General features: G+C 44.1%; 1 protein-coding gene across 2 annotated transcripts in view; it reads right to left on the bottom strand.

Annotated features, from left to right (window-relative positions):
• Window positions 1–15,000, bottom strand: part of bcor (BCL6 corepressor) — a 66,781-nt gene that overhangs the window by 28,060 nt on the left and 23,721 nt on the right. For both annotated transcript variants that reach the window (XM_017725076.2, XM_017725077.2), the window contains 4 exons: window positions 14,582–14,860; window positions 11,695–11,994; window positions 7,173–7,477; window positions 2,970–3,233 (listed from right to left, as the gene is read on the bottom strand). In XM_017725076.2, coding sequence (XP_017580565.2) covers window positions 2,970–3,233; window positions 7,173–7,477; window positions 11,695–11,994; window positions 14,582–14,860 — 1,148 coding nt within the window. The remainder of the gene's footprint in view (window positions 1–2,969; window positions 3,234–7,172; window positions 7,478–11,694; window positions 11,995–14,581; window positions 14,861–15,000) is intronic.

Below are 15,000 nucleotides of genomic sequence, written 5' to 3'. Positions count from 1 at the left end.
ATTCTGACCACAGTTTCTACGCGATTAAACGAGGTGGGTAATCCTGTAAATAATCTGTTAAATGAAACAATAACAGCCATGTAAACACATGTATCTGATTACATTCCCTATCGGAAAGTTTGTGTGTTCACGTCATAGCGAAAGTTCATAATGTTCGACATGGTGGGAGAAGAAGAAGTTCACGCTTCAAATTTGACAAGAATTTTAAAAATAAGTAACGCATTCCAGACCTAATTTAGGCAGTACTTGAAAAGTCGTCACGGTAACGTTCACACTAATTGGTTGTCTAAGCAAGCGAATAATTTTGGATCTGATTGCTTGTACTGTTTGCCGTAAATGAAGATTTCCATTCGATTGTTGAGCACAGCGCACATATCAACACCTCAGAACATCGGACTGGCGAAAATCCGTAAACACAGCCAGTTGGATTAGATTAGATGCAGCGAGGCTCAATCCTGCACTTCGGCTAGCTAGCCATGTTGGCCATTCGGACTAATTAAACGTTATAACGTGATATGGCAAAATATCACTACTTTCAATTTTCACAATATCCATTACATCATCGGAACAAAAACGGGAATCTACAAAATTGTTACTTTACAGGAGAAGGAAAAATGTTCTTTATTTTAACGGACATTAATGTAATATGATTATCGTAATAATTTCATAAGTTTTTTCGTTGGTCTGTTCATCACGAAATGTTTACACAATGCGAAGAGTAACTGAGCTTATCAAATACGGAAAAAAATTTAAAACCGGCAAAAACGGAGATGGAAGGTTTTGGCGCTGCGATAACGATAAATATCAATAAGTTGGCCGCCGTACCGACAAGTACGAACCGAGGTTTTGACTTTAACTTCATATCAAAAACAAACAAAAACACGTACAAAACCTAATTTAACAGCTTTCAAACCCAAACGGCCACGTGCTAAAAAGATGGTTCTTCAAAAGGTTCTTTAACAAAGAAAATGGTTCTACACAAGACGCTTTGTATGATTAAAGGGTTCTTTGCATGGTGAAATCGTTCTTCAGATTGCTGAGAACTCATCTGGTTCTAAACAGAACCCTTTTCAAAAGGGTTCTATGTAGAACCATGAACACAAAGGCTAAAGGGTTCTTTGCATGGTGAAATAATTCTTCAGATTGACAGAGAACACGTTGTATATGGTTCTTTACAGAACCTTCTTAAAAGGGTTCTATGAACCTTTTGTGTGATTACATGATTGCGTGGTGAAACCCTCCATCAGTCTGAAGAGCCACTTCACCATGCAGGACCATGTAAGCACGCAAAGGGTTCTTTGAGTGTTCGTGGTTCTACGTAAAGAACCTTTTTAACTGTGTCAATCTACAGTTTAGAACCTGCACTTTCTCCGCTGGTAGAACTGCGACTCTGAGGGGTTCAAGGTTTCCGGAACCAGCGGAGCCCACCCGAACCCCCCACGCCCCCCTCCTCCTCACCCCGAGTCAGATTTCAAACGATGAGCGCCGCGAGCCCCGCGAGCCCGAGCGCGAGGCAGGAAAGGGTTAAAGATTTCCGGCGCGCGAGTGGGAGAGAAAGAGCGAGGTCAAAAAACGCGAGCCAGAGAGAGCGAGAGAGAGAGAGAGAGAGAGAGAGCGCGAGGGGGAGAGAGAGAGAGAGAGAGAGCGCGAGGGGGAGAGAGAGAGCGAGAGCGCGAGGGGGAGAGAGAGAGAGAGCGAGCGAGAGAGAGAGAGAGAGAGAGAGAGAGGGAGAAAGAGAGAGCGCGAGAGAGAGAGAGAGAGAGGGAGAAAGAGAGAGCGCGAGAGAGAGAGAGAGAGAGAGAGAGAGAGAGAGAGAGAGAGAGAGAGAGAGAGAGAGAGGGGGAGAGAGAGAGAGCGCGAGAGAGAGAGAGCGAGAGAGAGAGAGCGAGAGAGAGAGAGAGAGAGCGCGAGGGGGAGAGAGAGAGAGAGGGGGAGAGAGAGAGAGAGAGCGCGAGGGGGAGAGAGCGTGCGGACGTTATGTGTGTGCGCTAGTGAAAGTGTGCGCGTGCTTATGTGTGTGCGCGCGACAAGCGAAAAGGGTAGAGGGAGCGAGCGCGAGGGAGAGACGAGACAGCGCGATATAAAAAGGAAAGGGAGGGAGAGGCGGTGCGCACGACGGAGGAGGGAGAGAGAGAGAGAGAGAGAGAGAGAGAGAGAGAGAGAGAGAGAGAGAGAGAGAGAGAGAGAGAGAGAGCGTGTGTGCGCGCGCGAGCGCTAAGCGATCGCTCCGTGCCTGTCAGGGGCTCTCACATGTCACACTCCGTCTCACGCAGAATTAATGAGATGCGAACGGAGCGCGAGAGGAGGCAGCCAGCCGCAGAGAGAGAGGGAGAGAGAGAGAGAGAGAGAGAGAGAGAGAGAGAGAGAGAGAGAGAGAGAGGCAGACAGAAGCACACAGGGAGGAGGGAAGGGGGACGACAAGGAAGCGAGGCAGCGCGAGGAGAAAAACACACACACACGCGCGCGCGCGTATTCCAATCTTTGTAGGCCGTTCCCATGTCCTTCTGCGCGAGAGTCGGTTAACACCGCTGCGCTCCACCAAAACCAACCCTAACCGTAACCTCAACGACCAGACAGACCAGCCGTCCAAAGATTTGCCCCGTGTTGTTTTTATAATAGTTTTCGCATCAAAAAGGCAAGTCCAAATGGGGACCAAGAAAATGTCCCCACTTTGTCAAAATGCCCATTTCTTTTCACCCAGATGACATTTGGTCCTCATGAAGCGCTGCACACACGTATTCCTTCCACGTAAAGCACTGAACACACAAACATCTGGTTCTCACCTAATGCAAAAAAACAGCACCACAAATGACTAAATACAAACACAGAGTCCACACAAAGCAGCCAACGCACATCTTTGGTCCCCATTAAGGACAAAATACGTCTGCAAAGCAATACACGCACACACACAGTCCCCGCAAAGCAGCGAAAACAAACTCACAAACACACACAAACCCAAAGCGGCTTACCTCGTAGCCCAGGCGCGCGGCCCTCTGCAGCAGAGTCTCACCAGCGTTTTTGTTGACGATGAGCCGGCGGGCCTCAGGGGGCATGGGGCGGCTGGCCGGCGGCTCCGAGGGCACCGGGGCGGGCACCGGGGTCACCACGGCAACGGGCGCCACAGCTGCGGGCTGGAGAGGTGGCGAGGGCGGAGCGGCGGGAGACGAGGGGGAGGAGGTGCGGGGCCTGACCGGAGAGGGTCCGATACAGTCCGATGGAGAGCGCTTGGCGACCTGCACACAAACAAAGTTGTTTATATTCATGTGGCAAACAAGAGCGGGGACAGGGGACAAACACGCGGGGGCCATTACCGGCATGGCGCATGCGCGCGCATGCAGGGCCAGGTAAGGACGTAAACAGTTTAAAACAGGCACTCCCCGCTCTCAGTGTGTGTCCGTGTGTGTGTGTGTGTGTGTGTGTGTGTGCGCGTGTGCGTGCGCGCGTACGTGTGGCGAATGGAAAGCCACAGACCGGCGGACGTTCCTCCATCAGCGAGCGCGCCCTGCCAGGGAAAGCTAAACAGGAAACACACACGCACACGCGCTCGCTCGCTCTCACGTTCACTATCTATGGAGACCAGCAGGGCGGAAGAAAAGAGGGCGAATGGAAAATGTGTGTGCGCTGTGTGCGCGCATGTGTGTGTCTGGCAGCGGGCCAGTGAGATCATGCGAGCAGAGCGAGGGCTGGGAGTCCGCCCACCCCAGAGGAGTTCCACAGCAAAGCAGCTGTCAACACACACACGCACGCACACACACACACACACACAGAGCGCAGCGCCGTAACAGCCACCGCTCGGAGACAGCGAAGGTTGCGCTCAGTGTGAGGCGTCGCTCCGGGAGAACACTTCCACTTCTCAAAATCTGGCCACGCAAACACAAAACTCATTCTTACCACTCGCCAGAATAACGCAACCCTTTTACGTCGATTCCAGACAGCGCTGTCTGGACATGCTGCATCCCTAAAACTGGAACCAGCTCTGTAATTCGGGGAAGTGGGAGTGTTTTTTCCTCCTTTTCCCCCAAAATACCAAGAAGCCACCATTTCCTAGCGAATCTAAAAGCCATAGAGCGGCGTGACGGTGCCCGATTTACTGAATTCAGCGAAGCCTTTTTTTCTATTCCCATCATCATGTCGAAAGCTATCCATCAAATTCACTACTCAGTTCCACTGTGGAAACCACCCCACATCCAGATGGTGCTGAGGAACCAGAGTTAGCCAAGCTTTACTGCTAGTCTGACACTGGGTTTGCAGTTCGCCATCACGAAACTCCTTCTTAGCACTTGCTAGAATAACATCAATTCCAGACAGTGCCATCTGGACACGCTGCATCCCAACGGAAAGAAGCTCCGTAATCCAGGAAACTGGAAGTGTTGTTTTTTTTCCTGTTTTTCCACAAAATTCTGAAAAGTTGGTCATTTTCCAGCAAATCAAGAAACCAGAGACATGACACGGCGGCATTTACCGAACTCTGTCAAGCTGCTTTGGTCCATTTGTCAAGCCAATCATCTCAAAAGCTATCCTTTAGATTTCCACCGTGGAAACTCTTCCACATCCAGAAGACGGGCAACCATGCTTCCTTTGCTGATCTCTGGTTTTGCAGTTGCGCAAATGTCTACCCACACATTGCTCCAGTCAGAACATGAATACAAATAAGCTATGACCAGCTATGCTGGCTAGCTAGCCAAGTTTAGCTAGGAACGCCAGGAATAGTAAGCAAAACTAAAATATAATAAAGCATACTGTACAAGATCAGTTGTTTTTGGGCCAAATAACTCCCAAGTCCTTCTGGGACAGCAGTTAGCATGGAATCCCACCAATTCCTAGTAAAATAGTCAAATATTCAAATGACGACAATAATTGGTCAAACTCTGAAGTGCGCAGACCCTGGACGCTACTCAAACTGATCATTCCGGCTGTACTTTCTGCACTTTCTTACTCATCGTATCAAGTAGCTTAGTATTTCGTCTTGATATTGCAGTCAAACTTTCAACATCATGCTATTTTATGACACCAAGTATAATTATGTAATTTCCACACAGTATCTATACACAGTTCCACCCCCACTTCCACATGGAAAGGTATGTGGACCAACGTTAGCAATAAAAAGTTTGCGTAACACAGGCTGCTCTTTCGGCAGCTTAAAAAATTTCGCTCGTGGAATTGAAGTTCTCTCTCCTCATCATGACACAGTCTTCTAAAGTCTCCGTTGCGCTACCATAAAACGGACCAGGGACGCTGAATTGGAATTTTAATTCGTCCTTTTGTGTGACAGATTAATGAAATCAGCCACTTCAGGTTGATTAAAATCAGCTGTGACCTTCTTGCGCCACCAGATGCTTTTCCTGTAATGACATAAAGCAATTTACTTCAGCTTAGTCCAAGAACGAGCGACCTAACGGAGTTTGCTGGGAAACTGGCGCATCAGAAATGCGTAGAAAGCAGAGGATGGCATAAGTCCATATTGGGAAGGGTCAGGGAGGGGAACGTGGATGATTTACAGCCTCGTAAGCGTTTTTCAAGTCGTGCGTGCGAGCGCGCGTTCGTGCCTGCACGTGTGTATTAATAAACGTGGGCTGTTACTGCGTGAGTCATTTAAAGAATCTCCTTCACGAGGGAGACATTTTGCTCCGCAGGGGGAACGGGGAGAGGGAGAGAGAGAAAGAATGAGAGAGCGCGAAGAGGAAGACAGAACGTATGCAAGACAGAGGGGAAACAGCACAGAAAGGGAAAGCGAGAGCGGAGGGAGAGAGAGAGAGAGAGAGAGAGAGAGAGAGAGAGAGAGAGAGAGAGAGAGAGAGAGAGAGAGAGAGAGAGAGAGAGAGAGAGAGCGCATGAGAAAGAGAAAGAGAGAGAGGGAAAAAAGAAGCAAGCGATCGAGAGTCCAGACTTCAGATGGCCTTCACCCCTCCTCCCCCCTCCCTCCGCTGGGAGATTGCGTTTCGGTGCAAGAAGAGGTCACAGCAGTCACTCTCTGAACACACACACACACGCGCGCACACCCACCCCAGTCACCACAGAGTCAAGCTAGAGGAGCGCCCGGCGCCTAATTGGGAAGATTAACGCTGTTGTGATTGGAGACAGATTCTCAAAATAGCTCTGAAGCGAAGCAAGAAAGCACGCAGAATTTCCCCGGCTAACACCACACAGTGCCGTGAGAGAAAGCCGAACTGAGTGAAGTCTTACAAAGTGTGTCGGTGTCAGACCGAAACCTCATAACCTTGTTTTCATATGAAAACACCAGCTGCTCTTTACGTTGTCGGAACGTTTCACAATGAATGGACCAATAGAAACTAAAATGACCTGCGATACAAAATGTGCACTGAAGCTTTTAACATTTTCTCCTTCTCCTGGAAAACTTCCCATTTTGGACACTCTTTACAACAGCAACGTCCCATCCCTACCAATAACTTTTAAGGATGTGCCGATGTGGGAATTGTGGGTCGATGCAGATCTATAAACATTTAGTATACATATCTGTTGATTCGGAATCTGATTCATAAACATCTATAAAATTAAGTTTGGACTGCATCTACTTCGAGCTGCCCCCAACAAATTGTAATTACACTGCTGTTAATCCAACAAAAACGCGCCAGGAATTGCCAATTCCCGTATGCCGTAGGAAAATACCTTTTGTTGTAGATACCTGCTGATACTGATGTCGATAACTAAACATTAATAGCAATATAATCGGGACTGGATCATCATAACGTACAAACGCAGTCAATTTTTTTTTTCCAAAATTTTTTAAGCAATACCTGCATCTACCGATATCATCCAGATATCATGGTGCATGCCTACTTCCCTTTGTATTTATTTTGATTTAAAATTCCATTAAAATTGGCTGAATTCCGTTATTCGATGCCATTAATCAGGCTAAATTCAGAAAACATAAAAAGCTGAATTTTGGATATAGCTATATTTCCGCCGTCACGTCAAATTTTCGTCTCTGAAAGAGAACTCTTATTTAGATCGATGTAATTTCTGGATCTTTTCTGTTCTCCGCAGATGTTCCCACAACGCATGAACCGCTAGCTTTTTCAAACACTAAAGGGCAATGCTAAAATAAAAGACGGCATGTTTTCATAGAAGAGCACTGGCACATATATGCAGGAGAAGTGAATGAGTGTACGGAGGGTGTGAATATGAGCACATGTCGGCCCTTCATGACTCACCTTGAGCGGAGGGGCGGGGCTGAGCTCAGGGCTCTCCTCATTGGCCGTGAGCATCCTGAGCTCTCGCTGGCCGATGTGTTTGGTCTTGCACGGCCGCTTGCCCTTGGGCTTCTCGAGGTCGCCGTGGCGATGCAGGCGGGGTGTGAGGTCGTCGCTGTGGTGATGAAGGCGGGGCGAGAGGTCGTCACTGTGGTCGGGCGAAAGGCCACCACGGCGGTGCTCCTTTAGCCGCTGACGCTTATCGGAGAGACGGGAGGGAGGGAGGGGCTTACAGTCCGGTGAACAGATTGCAGAGAGAACTGGGACTAGAGAGAGAGAGAGAGAGAGAGAGAGAGAGGGAGAGAGGGAGAGAAAGAGGGAGTCTCTTATAAGTACCATGAACCTGAAATGAATGGAGCTCGGTGAAGGTCTCGTTAGGTAACGCAGGCAGACAGACCCTCGTTAAGAGAGGAACAGTCCAACTAACAAACAAAACAAGCAGGCCAGTCGTGTGCGGGCAGACCTGAGCTTCTCTGTGGCAGCCACGTGACCACAGCACTGGATAATGCAGCCCAATGAAACAATAACCCAGAGAGAGAGAGAGAGAGAGAGAGAGAGAGAGAGAGAGAGAGAGAGAGAGAGAGAGAGAGAGAGAGACAGCGAAAATGAGAAAGCGAGAGAGAGCGTGAGCGTGCGGAGGGGAGCTCAGCTGAAACAGAGCGAGACCTGCGCTCCACATCTGTTCCATTATTCATCACTCTCTCGCTCTCTCTCTCTCTCTCTCTCTCATTCTCTCTCGCTCTCTCTCGCTCTCTCTCGCTCTCTCTCGCTCTCTCTCTCTCACACATGTATAAACGAGCGAATGCAGGGGAGAGAGAGAGAAATAAAGAGAGAGAGGAAGAGAGAAAGGGAAAGTCTGAGAAAGAAAAATAAAAATGAGAAGAAATAATGAGCAAGAGGATGAAAATAAATGGGAGAGAGAAAGAGTGAGAGAGAAAGAGGGAAAGGAAAAAAGGAACAATGAAAGAAAGGAAAATGGAAAGAGAGAGAGAGAGAGAGAAGGATAGAAAGGGTGTGCAGGAGTGAAACTCTCCCTCTGGACAGACGACGCACAGCGCTAACTTCCAACAGGCTAATTACGTCCCCGAGACCCCTTGAGACCCCCCACCACACACACACAGGCTCAATGAATAGCAGTGTAGGAAAAGGCAGCGCAACCGCTTTAACACTCACAACGAACGAACAAACACACACACACACCCACTCTCGCTCGCCCTGGGCCGAGTGTGAGCTGCGCATGTGTCTCGTCTCTCACACCCCGACACACACAACACAGATTAGTCTGCGGTGTGTTGTGTGTGAAGGGGCTCATTTTTAGAGCTTTGTGAGGACCGAATGTCCTCACCATGACACAATGACAATTTTGCACAAGTGGGGACATTAATAAGAGAAAAAAAGAGAAAGAAAAGAGCAGAAAGACTGAGCAGAGAGATTAAGGTTAGCTTTAGCTTACTGAAGGTTAAGTTTAGGTCTTACACAAGTTGGCTATATTATAATACAGAATGCAAGTCTATATAAACGTGTAAACACTAACGTCTGAATGTGTGTGTCTTAGTTCAAGGCAGATTTGGAAAGGGACATCTTGGGGACATCAGACTCGACATTAATGTGAGACTGGACAAACTCAGAGAGAGAGAGAGAGAGAGAGAGAGAGAGAGAGAGAGAGAGAGAGAGAGAGAGAGAGAGAGAGAGAGAGAGAGAGAAAATGCCACACACGCCATGCCTGCAGACTTTTGATAAAATGCCAGCACAACATCCAACAGCCAAGACACACACACACACACACACACACACTCTCCTGGTGTCGTAACACCATCGCCCAGACAAAGCATGCCTCAGCCCAATGAGCCATGAGATTCCACAACTGCGCAAATAGCTGTGTGTGTGTTTGTGCATGTGTGTGTGTGTGTGTGCGGCTGCTGTCAGTCAGCAGGACTCATTACCACCGGCCGATGACTGCGGAGAGGTGCGAGGGCGACAGGAAAAAAAAAAAAACCCTCCATTCTCCACTAATCTGCCTCATGCTCTTTATCCCTCCGTTTCCTTCCCTTGTTTCGGCACCACCTTCCACAAGTCCTCTCATGGCCACATTTTACACCCATCCTCGTTTATCCATCCCCGTCAGCCTCTTTGCCCTTCATTATTTATTAATGAACAATATAGAACAACAGTCTTATAATAAAATAATAATACAGTAAACCGCTTCAGCCAAATGCATATCCGCTAATGATGGTAGTGTGATGCTAACAGGCTTCCAAATAATTTGTAACCAGCAATAAAGTTCTAGTAAATTAAATATCCATAAAAGTTATGAAATTAATATCTAGAAATTAGTTCAACTAAAATTAACACCCAGAAATCAGGTCTTATAAAATTAATATACAGAAAGAATGTATATTAAAATAATATCCAGAATAAATTGCTAATAAAATCAACATCCAGAACAAGGTTCTAATAAAAACTAATATGCACAATGATTTTATATCAACAAAAAAATCCAGAATGAGGATTTAATTAAAAAAAAATAATAAAATGGTATTCAGAACACTTTGGATTTCAGTTGAAGATGAACAGCTTGATATTTTATTTTATTGGCTAAATGATCTCAAATCAAGCCCAAATATATGACATGACGGAGACCGAATTTCAAGGCAGTGAACTTTACACTACAGTTTATTATTCAAAACTGAATAACTTACGGTGCACAAAACATTGAAAAAAGCCTTTTGATGTCTAGTTACGAACAAAATAAGATCAAAATACTGAATAAAATAAGAACAATTACTAATACTACTTGTATATTAATAAGTATTATTATTAGTATGATGAATGATTCCATATAGTGAGAGTGAATTGGGACAGATCCCTAGAAAAAGCTGACACCCACATAGGGAGAAGCGTGTAGGGAACATCGGGGACAAGCAGTTTGAGCCACAGCCCGTGGTGTCAGGACGGGCTGAGTCAGGGCTAAATCCGTCCGTCCTTGCATGCTGACTGCGCATTCAGACACTCTCCCTCTCTCTCTCCCCCTCACACACACACACACACACACACACACACACACACACACACACACACACACACAAACAAACAAACAAACAAACAAACAAACAAAACGTAACATTCAGCTATATAGTCACCACTGGAAACCACAAAAAATAGAGTAGCTTGAATCAGAATCCAAACACACACAAAAACAGACATAAAAGGTACCAAACATCTGACTAGTTCCTGCATAGTGGGGACCTGCTCAAAATCAGAACTGCAAACCTCTATTAGAAGCCAAAGGTTTAAGCAAAAGCACTAAATATCTTCTGGTCATTCAAACTGCACACTGACAAAATATCAAAAACACAGCAACCAAGAAATTCTGGATATCTAATTTTCAAAATATAGTTTGGACAAAATATCTTACAGCAAAGCTTAACAAGGCAAAACTGTCAACAGTAAGAAACTAGAAGAACTTATACGACTCTACAAGAACTTTAGTTTTCAATTATTCCCATTATTAACATTGACATCACATTGCTCACTACTTTCTGAAAAAAGTACTCATTATTCATTGCTTTACTTCTATATTACTCTAAAACGCGAAGCTATACCAACCAAAACCAATATTCATTCTTTAAATACTACCACACTTTCAAATTAGCTCATTTTATAGCACTTAAGATCAAAAAGTAGAGCATCTATAAACATAGGCTACTGTGCTTAAGCGAGGGACACGCACAGGTATTTGAGTAGTTGGTTAAATGCACAAGGTGCCAGTATTTGAAGACTGAAATCACTGTTCATGAATTCATTACGTTTCATCACAATTCAGTGAAATGCTATTTAAAGCAAATTTTAAGCAAACTGTAAAATGTTGTATTTTACAACATGATCCTGCAGCCAAGCACATTTTCAAGGACGTGACTGATAAAGAAAAAAAAAGTGTAGCTAGGTGTGACCTAGCTTTTTCATTAATTAACTAATTAAGCAAACTTACTCTAGCTGATGCTGGCCACGTCCAGAAACATTGCAAATGTGTTCCTCTGACAAACTAACATGTTGGCAGATGTACGATGACGAGTCATCATCAGCATCCAGTGTTATGATGGCTAACTTTGTTAGCTCATTAGCTCAACTGATGAGGCAGCCTCCATTAACATAAAAATCTACCCATTTACTAATTACCATTTAGCCTAATAAAGTTTTAAAAGAAACTTTGCATGACAAAAATTACTTTTTTCAATTGTTTTTCCAGTTAATGTGTATTCTTCATTAACCCTTACTGATACTTGTACTGATACTACATGTACTTATACTTATACTTGTACTGATACTACATGGCTATTTTGCATTTTTTAGATAACGAACATGAGGTCATCTCTACGAACTACGTATTGCTAAATTTACCAGTCTTTCAATTAGTTACAATTTGCTGACTTGCAAACAAGGACTATCTTAACACATCGCAGGCAGTAGCGTTCAAACTCCTTACCCGTTTCTACATCAGGGTACGCCAGATCCTTCCTTCCCCATCCTTTCTCCTCCTCTCCACCCGTTCTGCCCTTCCTTTCTCCGCAGGCTCCACTGACAGGAGCGCAGAGGTTGGGCTGTGGGTCCCTCCGTGGAATTGCAGGCAGGGTGGGGCAGGTCTTGTCCCGGGACAGCACCCCCTGCCGATCCCACAACTCCTGCAGGTTCTGGAACTGCCGAGGTTTGCTGAGCCGCAGGCCAGTCAGCTCGATACAAACCTTCAGATTCTTCACTTCCTGCTCTGAAGGCTGCCGCCACACATCTACCAACAACAAATAAAAGGTTAACATTTACAAGCCTGCAGTCATTTTGCCACACATTCAATTTATGTTAAATCTGTTAACTACGTAATTTCTTGCAGTTAGTCACATAATTAGTTATGTACTCAATTACATTTAAATAAATTTCCATTCTGCAGTACTGCACACAGCAAAAACTTCAAACTCAAACCCAAATACCGTTTTGATTGAAAGTTGAACAATTTTAAATTTCACCAAATTCTTCCGCTTGCTTTTATGAACTATAATTGTTGACATAAAATAAATAAGATTTTAGTTATTAAGTTACAATTAAAATGTAAAAATTAGAAACTTAAAAACAATTTAATATTTGCAAGTTTGATGCATTTACTGTACATCAATGATTATATTGAATCTCTGGCTGTATTGTTGCTGATCAACAACATTCAATTGACAAATGTTTCATCAAGTTTACCAGGTTTGACTGAAATTAAGAATCACAAAATTGATAATTATTGGCAATTCTGTAGAACGTTTGAAGAAGTAATTTTAAAAGTGATTTTCATGACCAATTTTGAAATAACAAACTACCCACAAAAGTTTGTTAACATGCATTTTACTATTTTTGCATTTAAGTTTTTCCTCAATTCTGCAGTTTTTAGTAAGATCTAAACAACTTTCTATTTAATATGTTAAACTACAGTAGATTTATTTTAAGTATTTCATATTTTTAAAAATTGTTATTTCAAACTAACAAAAAACATGTTCCTTAATTTGAAACATTATGAAAAGTTAGTTGTATTCTGTCTTTTGAAATACTCATATAACCCATCAGATTTTGGCTGCAATTAGTTTGGGGGGGGCGGGGAGTTTCGGCTTCTCATTTGCCCAGGAGCAATAGATGTTTCGAGGTGAGCCGGACTCGAGGCAACAATGAAAAGTACAAAGTCCTTTTTGAGCACGTGCAGAAGAGAAGCTCTGTATGCTTCTGCCAAAGCAAGAAAAATGAAAGTCTCAATTGGGACGTTTAGTGTGTTCTTCTTTGGGACATTTACAGTTTCTGTGAGTGAGCGTCCTCAGAATACATGAAAAGACCACGAGATTGAAGATTTGAACAGACGCACACAAACACACTACAATTAGAGAGTCTCTAACACACACACACACACACACACACACACTTGTAGGCCGGGAGAATCTTGAAAAGGCCGGAGCGACACAAAGACTGTTTTGATGTCGGGCTGAAAACGCCCTTTAGCCCAAGCACAAAGCCGCAGCGACCCGGAGGACACACGCACACGGAGCCACGTGTGGGTTTATACCGAACATGTGACGCCAATAAAACACAAATCCAAGATGAATCAAAAAAAGACGATCAAACAAGAAGAACTAACAGCGTTAGAGTGACATAAATAGAGACAAATATGTATATCGGAAAAAACTTTAAGTCAATGGAACCAGACGTTTACAAAGTCATTTTAGGTCATTTCTTTTGGTCCATTCATCATATAATGTAAATGTCTTAAAATGAAAAACGTCAAAAATGGAGATTTGTTCCTATATGTATATGAAAACATCTTTATCTAAAGGTTTACAGATATCATGTATGATATCATTAACGCTTCGGTTTTGCTTTTTCCTCCAGTATTATCACTACTAATATGTAATACTACCTTTACCGGTTTGGTAATTTGGCTTAACTCCTTAAACTCTGCTTATTACTCTGTTATTAAGCCTGTAAATGACTGAGTACTTACTACACAACTGCCGTAATCCTTTTCCCAGTGGTTTGCAAAAGAGACCACCCTCTCATTTAATTTCCAGTTAATTGCCATAAAATATGAGCAAAGAGTCAAAGCAGAAAACATATTTGACTGAAAATTACATTCAATGACTAAAGACTAAAGACAACATCTGATTTTTCAGTGTGTCCAAGCCCTGCCTTTCTTATAGCTTCCAGTCTATTTTTTTCCCCCCTACACAAATCTACATGAAAATCTCTCAAGTTCAGTCATAGGAATTGATTGGATTTTCTACTTCAGAACAAAAATGACATAAAATAGCATTAGTAAATCAGCACACTACAAGACATCCTGTCAATACACAGTATGTATTACAATATAAATTTTTTTCTGATGTGTTGAAGAGACCAAAAAGATTTTTACTCCATGTTTTACATTTATGCTGCACTAAATCCAATTAATTTGATGTAGTTTATCATTAAAATTGTAAATACAGTCATATTGTCCACCTGAATTTTTCTAGGAGGATGAAAAATAATCCTTAACTTTTAATATAAATTAATATCACAATAATTTTATTCTAAGTACTTTGAGATCATTTCTGTTGAACCATTCGCTTTCAAATGGGTGAGAAAATAGATCTGAGGTTTGATATGACCAAAACAATGTGTTTCGTTTCAGGGATCAATTAAGATTTGGTCAGACAGACAGACAGACAGACAGACAGACAGACAGACAGAAAGAAAGAAAGAAAGAAAGAAAGAAAGAAAGAAAGAAAGAAAGAAAGAAAGAAAGAAAGAAAGAAAGAAAGAAAGAAAGAAAGAAGAAAAAAGAAGAAAGAAAGAGTGGTCTGTATTTTTTCTTTAACCTGAAATGAGTCTGGTCCTTTTGGCCGGTGCGGTTGTTTCGTCCTCCACTCCGTCTCTCTCCCTCCCTCGCTCCCTCTCTCCATCCCTCTCTCTCTCTTCGGCCGAGCGTGTGCAGTCAGGGTGGCCTTGGCTCTGCTCCAGGCCGAGCGGGCGTTTCCGGCCAGTTGCCGTGCCGACAGCGGCCCCCTCCCCCGCCTGTTCCTTCCTCTCCCTCTCATCCCTCGCTCTCTTGTCCTCCGGCGGGCCGCAGCGCTGCAGGACGGGGACGCGGTTACCACCTGCGTGCACACACACACACACACGGAGTGAAATACAGAGTGTTAACCACACAGTTCACATCACGGCCGGGAACAAAAAAAAAAGAAAAAAAAGGTGTTTTCAAGCAATCAGAGAGAGAGAGAGAGAGAGAGAGAGAGAG

This window comes from Pygocentrus nattereri, chromosome 25 (assembly GCF_015220715.1).
Source record: "Pygocentrus nattereri isolate fPygNat1 chromosome 25, fPygNat1.pri, whole genome shotgun sequence".
Classification (NCBI taxonomy): Eukaryota; Metazoa; Chordata; class Actinopteri; order Characiformes; family Serrasalmidae; genus Pygocentrus; species Pygocentrus nattereri.
The sequence above is the reverse complement of the archived record's forward strand: the minus strand, read 5'-3'. Positions and strand labels throughout refer to the sequence as shown.